The sequence below is a fragment of the Lichenostomus cassidix genome, chromosome 3 (genome assembly GCF_008360975.1).
Source record: "Lichenostomus cassidix isolate B80296 chromosome 3, HeHo_3.0, whole genome shotgun sequence".
NCBI classification, from domain to species: Eukaryota; Metazoa; Chordata; class Aves; order Passeriformes; family Meliphagidae; genus Lichenostomus; species Lichenostomus cassidix.
In genome coordinates, this window is record NC_139483.1 from 12,114,473 (window position 1) to 12,124,363 (window position 9,891).

The 9,891-nt window shown below is 44.1% G+C and overlaps 1 protein-coding gene across 2 annotated transcripts; it reads left to right on the plus strand.

Annotated features, from left to right (window-relative positions):
• Positions 1-5,940, plus strand: POLR3F (RNA polymerase III subunit F). 2 transcript variants are annotated; one of them, XM_085054551.1, is made up of 9 exons: positions 1-126; positions 555-672; positions 1,530-1,597; positions 1,721-1,788; positions 2,088-2,200; positions 2,950-3,093; positions 3,683-3,790; positions 4,503-4,694; positions 5,272-5,940. In XM_085054551.1, exons 1-9 carry the CDS (start codon positions 71-73, stop codon positions 5,347-5,349), a joined length of 945 nt encoding a protein of 314 aa, XP_084910677.1. In that variant the 5' UTR covers positions 1-70; the 3' UTR covers positions 5,350-5,940. The 2 variants fall into 2 exon arrangements, with proteins under 2 accessions (XP_084910677.1, XP_084910678.1); XM_085054552.1 differs by lacking the exon at positions 1-126 and adding an exon at positions 300-361.
• Positions 5,941-9,891: the final 3,951 nt, after the last annotated feature.

The window sequence follows — 9,891 nt, forward strand, 5'->3', positions numbered from 1 at the left end:
AGCAACCCACCCCGTCCCCCTCCGTCGCGCGTCTCTGACGCCACCTCTCCGCGCCGCAGCGTGCCGCGCCATGGCGGAGGTGAAGGTGAAGCCGGAGGTGCCCGACCCCATGGACATCGAGGGCAGGTGCGCGCCGCGCCGGGGAGGCGGGCGTGGAGGCTGCCGGGCGGCCGGAGGGGTGTGAGGAGGCCGGCGGGAGGCCAGGGAGGTTCTGGGGCGGGGCAGCAGGGTGGAGCGCGGCGGGGCCTTGTCGTTCAGGGCCCGAGTGTTGGTCAGGAGACAGGTGCTGAAGGAGGGGATCGTCGGGACACTGAGGGTTTCGTGCTAAGAGGCGCCTGGGTGGCGCTGGGGGTTGGGCCAGGTGACTTTCGGCTGTCCTGGTGTTTTTCTTGTCTTGGAAAGGGAAGCGGTGCACAGGGAGTAGGTGCCCAGTTCCCTCAAGAAGCAATTAGTGGATACTTTTGCCCTGAGTTACTCTTGTCATTCTCTTCCATCCTGATTTGCTTTTGGGTGCTACAGAACATGACCTTAAACTTGCTTGTCTCCCCTCACAGGATTATTGAGCTGTGCCACCAGTTCCCCCACGGCATCACAGACCAGGTGATCCAGAACGAGATGCCTCACATGGATGCACAGCAGAGAGCCCTGGCCATCAACAGACTGCTCTCCATGGTAGGGACATCCCCCCTTTCTCACTCTGCCTCAGCCAACAAGGCCCATTAATGATAGGGAATTAATCAGCCATGGGGAAAAGGATGGGTGTTAGCCCATGGTCTCCTGTGTGAAGGTGTTCTCTGAGCCTCTCTCTCTCTCACAAACCCCAAGCTTGTGGATTGCTCTGATGGCACTCAGGTGAAACATGCCAAATCTGTAAGAACCAAGGCTGTAATTATAAGAAAAGATCAGCTGGCAATGAAAGACTGAATGTTAATATTGTTATATAGACACTCTTAGGCTTGTCTAATTGCTTGCCTCTTGTGTAGGAAATAAGGATTTTGCCTGGCACAAGCATGCAGAGCAGAACAATTCTTTATGTGTGTGAGAGATGCCAGTAATTTGCTTCTAAGGGTCACTTCCCATCAATGTTGGCTGCTTTCCAGTGATGGCCACTTAATAAAAAATAGAACTTTGCTACTGGAGCTTGGCATTGTTCCAGAGCTGTGCTGTGATTTCTGGGTTGCCATGCAAATGAGTGTTTTGATGCAAAGTGAGAGCAAAGTGTGCAAGAGCTTGATGTCCCTTGCACCCTGTGAGAGTCAGGTGAAATAATAGGAATTGTGTAGATGTTGTGGGAAGGGGTCAGGAACTGTTATTTCTGATAGCTGATGACAAGTGGATACTTGTCAGGGGAAAAAATACCCTCAAGGCTGTTGTTGTTTCCAGTGGTTAGAAATGTTTGGTTTCATTTTGCATTATTTAGTTGACATTAGATAAGGTTTTTATTTCAGAATTTCAGAACATTCTGCTAAAGCACCTTCTGAAACAAGCTGTTTGCAGGACAGTAAGTGTATTGTGCCCATCTCTCCTAGGGGCAGCTGGACCTGCTGAGGAGCAGTGCTGGTCTCCTGTACAGAATCAAAGATTCTCAAAATGCAAGGTAGGCCTGTGTTTGCTGGATACAGACATTTGGAACACAATTCTTGTTTGTAGTTTAAAACAAATCCAACTTCTTTCAAATTTTGGACCTTTCAAAAATCCTGATGTCTGCCTTGTTTTACAGTAAAATGAAAGGCTCTGACAATCAAGAGAAGCTGGTTTACCAAATCATAGAGGATGCAGGCAACAAAGGTACTTTAAATTACGACTGTGAATGGTACTACCTGTCTTTACTTATGGAACCATTCCCATCCAAACTTGTAAATGCTTGCCCAGACAACACAAATATAAAATCTAAGAGTTCCCATACCTGCTTGTTTTGCCCCAATCCCTTCTGTGCATTCCTCCCCTTTTGCTGGGAGTGGCAGGATCCATCCTGTGATAGGCAACTGACTCAGGCTGTGCTGTGATCTCACTTTTGCTTGGCAAGTATGTACAGAAACAAATGGTTTCTCCTGTTTATTTCTGTTCACTTCTCTCTTTTTAAACAGGTATTTGGAGCAGAGACATTAGATACAAAAGTAATTTGCCTTTAACGGAGATCAACAAGATACTGAAAAACTTGGAAAGCAAGAAACTAATCAAAGCAGTTAAATCTGTGGCAGTGAGTATTTTGTGACTTTTTTTTTTAACATTTTCAACATTTGCTGCATGCTTTGTATGCTTTTAACAGGGGACTGAGAGCAGGGAAACCTCATTTTGCCTCCAGCTTTTTCTTTGACTGTCAACCAGTGTTTGACTCTCTGCTTTTAGTGTGCAGGACTGACATGCAGCAGATATTGGGTTCACAGATCAGCTTCTCTGCTGTTTATGCATATCCACACTCCTACTGTCTGCAGATCCTGCCCTCTCTAATTCTCTTTTCCACCTTTTTCTCCTTTTTTGTTTGTTACCACTTTTCTACCACTCTTTTCTCTTAGTCTGCACCCAAATAACCAACCTGCCCATAATTACTTTTCAATGGGTCCCAGTGTTGCTGCAGCAATTTCATACTTCTGATACTGAAGCAATCTCAGCTTTGCATGTGGCACTAGTGATGTGGTTACCTAGCTGCACGTGACTCTGCAAGGTTCCTCTCCCCTGGATCTCCTGAAACTCCTTTCAGTTATCTGGTTCATACTGGGTCTGGTAAACCAGGTGCAGGTAGAGAAGTTGGACATAGAAAAGCAGTAGTTTTTTCATGTTCTTGTGAGAGATGCTGGCTTCATCTAGTCTTCTGACACTGTGATATAAAATGATTTGGCATTACCTGAGGGTCAAGCATGTTGAAGATAGCTCGAGTCAGCTGGATTGCTGTGTCCTAGGTATAGGAGTAATGAACTACCTCTTATGCTGTACATTTTCCTCCCACAGGCATCCAAGAAGAAGGTCTATATGCTGTACAACCTGCAGCCTGACCGCTCAGTCACTGGTGGGGCCTGGTACAGCGACCAGGACTTCGAGTCTGAATTTGTGGAGGTGTTAAATCAACAGTGTTTTAAGTTTCTGCAGAGTAAGGTGAGCACCACTGATGGTTTTCTTTATAAAACCAGTGCCAGGCAAGGCTTAAGTTTTCCATAGGTGTTGGCCATTATTGCAATTAGCTTGGCAGGCAGCAAGGAGCACAGGACCAAAAAATTTAGGAAAAGGCACTGTGTTTTGTGCAGAGCTCCTCATTTCTGGGAGGGTAAGGAAGCAGTCAGTCAGGTAGCTCTGCATAGATGGCAATTGCCCCTTGTCTGTGTTGTCTCTAGTTCATTAAATGTCTGCAGATTGTAGCATTTGTCTATTCCATTACAATGTGTTTTTACTGGCTCTAGGTACAGCAGAAACTTTTTTTATTTTGTCAACAAAATGCCAAATGCAGGAATTCCTTCATATTAATCTGAATTACAGTGCAAATTTTGTGTCATTTTTTATAAAATTATATTTGGTTGTGCATTGCATTGTCTCACATACACCAGTCTTAAGGACATGGCTTTAAATGCTAAACATGTTCCAGAAATGGTTTGGAAATCAACTTTTGTATTTGAGTCTGCCTGAAACTGAACCATAAAGTAGGCTCTTGGCAGTGAGTGCTGACTATAAGCTTTGCTTTTTTTCTCAGGCAGAGGCAGCTCGAGACAGCAAACAGAACCCCATGATACAGAGGAACAGCTCATTTGCCTCATCCCACGAGGTGTGGAAGTACATCTGTGAACTGGGCATCAGTAAGGTCAGAAGAGATTCATCTCACTACTGTTCAAATTGTCAGTGCATGGTTAACTGTAGGAGCTGAGTACTGCAAACTTGCTGAAGGTCTCTTAAGTGTCTTAGTACCCTGCAGTTTGTGTAGTGGAGGTGAGCTTTGTAGCTTCACTGCTTTTTGGGAGGGGTCATTGATACTGCTTGGGGTCCCAGGATAGCTTGTGCACGTGGGTTTTCAGAGTTATATAAAAGAATTAGCATTCACATCCTTGTTAGCAGTCTCAGCTGGTTTATGTTTCATAATTTCTCTTAAATTTACGTATGCACTTTAATGAGTTTTAGGGGAGGGAGAAAAAAAGAAGGGGAAAAATACCCCACATTTATTATCACCATCAACAAGTATATCTTTAGCAGTCTTTTCTTCTTTCACTATTGTTTTCCTGCAAAACTGGAACTGTGTCGTGCTAGGATGATGTAGACACCTCAGGTGCATAGGGAAGTTCTTATTGGTAAACCAAGGCTAGTGCAAATCAAAAGTGCTCAGCAGGTAGGAGGTATTAGCATTTGCTTTTCTTTTTGCATCTGCACAACCCCATAAAGTTCCCAGTGAGAATGGTGTCTTTTTCTGGACTAGGTTACAACTCTAAGGATTTGTTAGTCATGGGGTTTGTTCATTTCCTTCTTGCAGGACTTGCTGGTGTGCATCTTTCCTAACATCTATTTCACAAATTGTTTCTTAGGTAGAGTTGTCAATGGAAGACATCGAAACCATTTTAAATACTCTGATCTATGATGGCAAAGTGGAGATGACAATTATTGCTGCCAAGGAGGGGACAGTGGGCAGTGTGGATGGGCAGATGAAGCTGTACAGAGCCGTCAGTCCTCTCATCCAACCCACGGGATTAGTCAGGACACCTTGTGGACTCTGCCCTGTGAGTAACTAATTCTGTGTACCATTAGTGGCTGCATGCAGCTCTTGAACACAGTCCTGCAATAGCCAGATGGCACACTGCAAGTTCTACCCACAAGTCAGCCTTGTGGTTTGTAAGCCAGCTGTGCTCAGAAGTTGCCTGTGATGCCTTAGCTGTGGTGTAACAGGCAGGTTCTGTACTGTCTGCCAGCTGTTTCCCACTTCCATCCTGTCTCTTTACTGGCCTGTATGTGAAGAGATGCTGTCAAGTGTAGCATGTTCTGAGTTATATTATTATGTCTCTGATCCCAAGTTTGCCTGTGTTTTTAACAAGCTAACTTATTTCTGTCTAGCTTTTGGTCTCTCCTCCCTGGACTGCAAACTGGTTTGTAGGTAAAACTTGCCAGCATGTCCCTTTGTGGTGTGAGCTGTTTTCCCTTCTCTCTCAGAGCTGCCATAACACTTCCTAGGTTTTGGCCTGTGTTAGACTGATGCTGATCTGCTGGGGAAGGAGCAGAAAACATGGGACCATGTTACACACAGCAAGCATCATCCAACTGGAAGTAATTACTCTGCTGACACAGGGCTTTCTTTTGCAGGTTTTTGATGATTGTCACGAAGGTGGTGAGATTTCTCCATCAAATTGTATTTATATGACAGAGTGGTTGGAGTTTTAAAATGGAAGAAAACTCTTAACTGGGTTTGTGCTTCACAGCCAAGGTGACAAACAGCTTGCTTTTTTTAAAAGCGGACTTCTAAATTTGTAAGTAGCTTCAGGACATGGAGTGACAATGATACGTAAATCAGCAATGTATCAGTTGTGTGAACTATCTTGGGAGTGCACTGGAAGTGGAGTCATTGCTGAAGATCAAGGCTGAAGTGGAAATGTAGATCCATTCTTGAACCAAAATTGGAGTTGGCAACTAATGTGGCTAGCGTTAAAAGAGATTTATAAACAACAGCTCAAAATGAAGTTCAATGTTAAGACATTTTTGTCTTAACATTTATCAGTCCCTCACAGCTGATCAGAAAAACTTTCTAACAAGTGGTACCAAGAATGAGATCCCAAACTTTGCTTTCAGACTAATGCTTCTGATGGATGCTAAAGTTCTAAAGCTGGCACTTTTCTCCCATGATAGCTTCCATCTAATTGAAGACTAAGAATCTGTTGTGGGAAAGATTCTGAATATGTCAAACAGAACTCAATGATTCTTTATTATCTTTCTTACCTTTTAATTTATCATTAAAACTCAGATTTTTGTTATGTACATCTGTGCTTTGTTTCCTCTATTGCTGCCTGGTGATGCATCTGTTGGATTTATCGTTCATCATCAAATTTCTGGTGTTGTGTTCTGTAGCTGCATCACATACATGGATATTGCCACTGAAATTTTGAGTAGAGGTATTCTGGGAAGATGTGTTTTCCACAAGAGAAAGGGTTCCTCTGGCCTGATGATACAGGTAATGTTTTTGTAGATTGTCTGAATACCATCAGGGTTGAAAAATATGCCCATGACAGATGTTTGTGCATAAATATGGCCTCTGGCCTTGGTTTGTGATCTGAAAAAGGCACAATACTGGCACGTCATCAAAAAAGCACAACCATCTCTTCCTGAGATGTGTAGCAAACCTGTGTTTCTCTTGAGTGTGACCTCTGGCTCCTCTGTGACCCTGATGAATTGGCAATAAGACACAGACTGGAGCATTCTTACAAGTCTCATGCCCGCATGGACCATGGACTTGTTAAGAGAGAGCTGAGTTAACTTCCTCTGGCTATGAATGTCCATCTGGCAGTATTAGAGTGGTGATACTGTCTTTGGAGAATGTAGGTTCAAATCCCAATGAGGAAGTAAACAGATTTTTGTACCAACTATGCTATGATAATTAGTTACTCTACCTCTTCCTTAACCTATAATCAAACAAACCTCTAGCAAAAAAACCAGTCACCTCCTTTTTCATAAATATGAATAGTGTGCATATGTGGTACAGCCAGCTCTTCCAGTGTCCAGAGTGGCGGGGGCTGGAATGACACACTAGCAGGCAGGGTGGGATGCACATGGGCTGTGCACAGACAGTCTGGTCCCTGTACCACTTGGCTGCCTGTGGCTTCAGCTGGCTCTGTCCAGCTGGATCTCTACACAGTTATTCATTATATTCATAACAGAAACTGGGAAACAATTGAGGGGGTCAAGCACAACTCAGGGCCTGTTGCATCTGGCTATTTTCAAATGTGCCTAGCTGAAAATAAGCCCTCCTGGACCCTGTGTTGGCAGTGTTATGGGAAAGCACTTCTATGGCTGAGATAGCAACATTCTGATAGAGGGTTAGTCAGGATTTTGGAAGTTTACCTCATAAGGGTAAGAGACTTTACATTTTCAATACTGTCCAGAAGTTTGCACTTTCTAAAAGCAGTCTGGATCACATACACAAGTGTTCAAATCTTGCTTGATTTCCATTTCCCTTCTTACAGCATGGATTGAGGACAGAGGCTAATGTGGGTAACTGCTGTACAGAGAATTAAAAAAACCCCACGGTTCCTGTCCCATGCAGGGAGGGTATGGATGCAGAGGCAAAGGCTCCTTGTGTGGGAACAGTTAGGTGTGTAGTGGAGCAAACAACAGAGCATTGATAAGCCGGCAAGTCCGTGGAATGACTTTGATTGTCTCAGCGAGGTGAGCACCCCCAGCAGGCTCTGCTTTTGCTGCAGTGTTGTCTCCAGGTGAAAGGGATGCATATCTCTGCAGAGGCAAAAGAGCTCTTACAAAAGAGATGTGGGGGTGAAGTGATTGGATGTTTGTTCTTCCTCTGCCTCCAACCACTCAGCACAGTGAAGCCAAAGGGAAAACGGTGCTCACTTCCCCGGAGGGAGTCTTGGATCAGACATCCTTTATTTGGCCAAAGGTAATTTCATTGAGAGGTGAGGCTGGGGTTGCCTTTGTCTTCCTGTCTTCAAAGGGGACCTAACACAATGGGGTCCTGGGTCCTGCTGCTGCAGAGATAACACAATGTTTGTGCTCTACCACAGCTAGAAGATAACTTCCAGGGAAACAACACGACTTTATTATGCAGGTATGTCACTTTATGCTCTATAACCACACTCATTGGCAATAAGAAAAAGGAGAGAAAGCTTCTCCTCAGTGAAGAGCTTTAGGAAGTAGCATATGGTTTATTATGCTCTTTAAATTTTGGCATTGGGTTTATCTGGTATAGATGACCTCTGTGGTATCTGAAACTTCTTAGTGTTGGCGCTATAACAAGACTTCTCAGATTTGGGAAAAAAAAAGTCTGTAAGAGAAAAGTAATTTAAATTTCCTATCTGTAAGATAGAAATCTGTCTGATCTATTTCTGTATGAATCAGAGAAATTACCTTTCTGGCACTCTGGTTCTTCATGAACCTGGCTAATCTATCAGCCTGAAATTCTTATCAAAAAGGGAGTAAATGCTAAAAGATAGCATTAATACTCACCTTGGTTTTGTCAATCTTCTCCCTGGCTAAGCTGTCCCTATTCCAAACTGGTATGAAATGCAAAGTTTTGAGGAAGCTACAGTAGTAGCTCCAGTACTCAATATGAAAACACTTACATGTAGAAAGCTGAGTTATCCCTTAAAACATGGATGACAAACTGGAAGCATGATCTGCTAATTTATTTACACAGGCCTCATACAAGAGGTCAGAGTTCAGCTGCTGCAGGACCATGAGAACTCCTGTGAGCTGGAGAGAGCTCATCCCTGTTTTCATGAGCCCTGATCCTGCTGTCAACCCATGAGCCTCTTTTGAGTGTTTCCCTCACTAGAGGTAGCCAACTGTCCAAAGGCAAGCTGGAGGGTGGGCACATGTCATTTTCACACGGAATCAAGTGCAAAATTACTTTTTAATTCCAAGAGAAACATGGGCTATGGTAGCTGTCTGCATTGTGAACTGACAGTCTACAGCTGACAGGTACTGTCAGGCATGTGTAGCCTTTACAGTCCAAAGTTTAAAACATTAGGATGAATGGTAAACTTGAAGTTTTGGTAGGGAAAACATTTACCCCGTGGCTGAGTGGCTGGTTAGTTTTTCCTAGGTTTGGTTGGTTGGGAGTTTTTTTTTTAAATTTTTACTTTGATGGTAACGAGCCTGCTGGAGGTGTGATGGGTAATTATTGTTCCTTTAGTGCTGTTCGAGCACCATCTCCTGTCTGTTCCTGGGATAGCTCCCCCAGAGCTTCAAAAGGGTAAAAGCCACACTGGTTTCTTTTTTGCCTCCACTTGCAGAGCAGCTTTTGGGAAGAAACTGTAGTGAGTGGAGACAGTTGAGTCTCCTATTCCTGCTAAACACTTGATGCTTTGAAACAGGATGCAGACACCTCAAACAGAGCTGTCCCCTGGCACACACAGACCACTTTTCACTCCTCTTGCTCCATTTGGCTGGGACTTTCTGTCATTTCACCTGTGAGAAATGCATGGCCAGGCTCTCCTCAGCCACGCTGAGCCCAGCTTAGCCTGCAGCCCAGAGGAGACAAAAAGGTAGGTATTGTGACAAGCTCCTTCTTGGAGAGCCAGTCCTGGGTCTGAGAATGTCAGCAATAGTAGTAATTTGAATTTTTCACACTTTAGCATACATGCATCAGTACTATGCTTCTACCTTTTTATTCCCACTGTATTTGGGATGTTGGGAGGCTGGTAAGGCAAAACTAATGTTCACCTCAGACAGCATTTCATTTTGCTTTGTTTTGGACCTAGAACAGCACTCTGCACATTCCAAACACACATTTCTGTTGCATTTAAAAGAAAGAAAACAGGAAAAAAACCCCCCAAAGCATGCCAGGGCATGGGTGAGTGAATTTGACCACAGGGCATTAATTTCCTTTAAGCAAAGGCAGAGCAATGCCCACACGAAGGCCTGGGGAACATTTATAAGCTGACCACTGCATGAATTTAAGGCAAACACCCAAACTATTAAAAGCAGGTTGAGATATTTCACTGTAATGCCTTTGCCTCTCAAATATGTGTGAAAGTCTGCAGTGTTCAGAAATGGATTCTGGTTGGTGCATTCAGGTAGGACAAATCCCCCTTGCATGGCATTATGCAAAGCTGCAGGGGATGATTCCTGTTGTCGGGCTCAGTAGGAAAAGGGTTTGCCTCCTTGGCTTTGGAAGAGACTGGCAAACAACAAGAGATAGAAGCAATGAAAGAGGGAGTTTTTGCCTAGTTTCAAGGCAGAGAGAGACACGTTCCT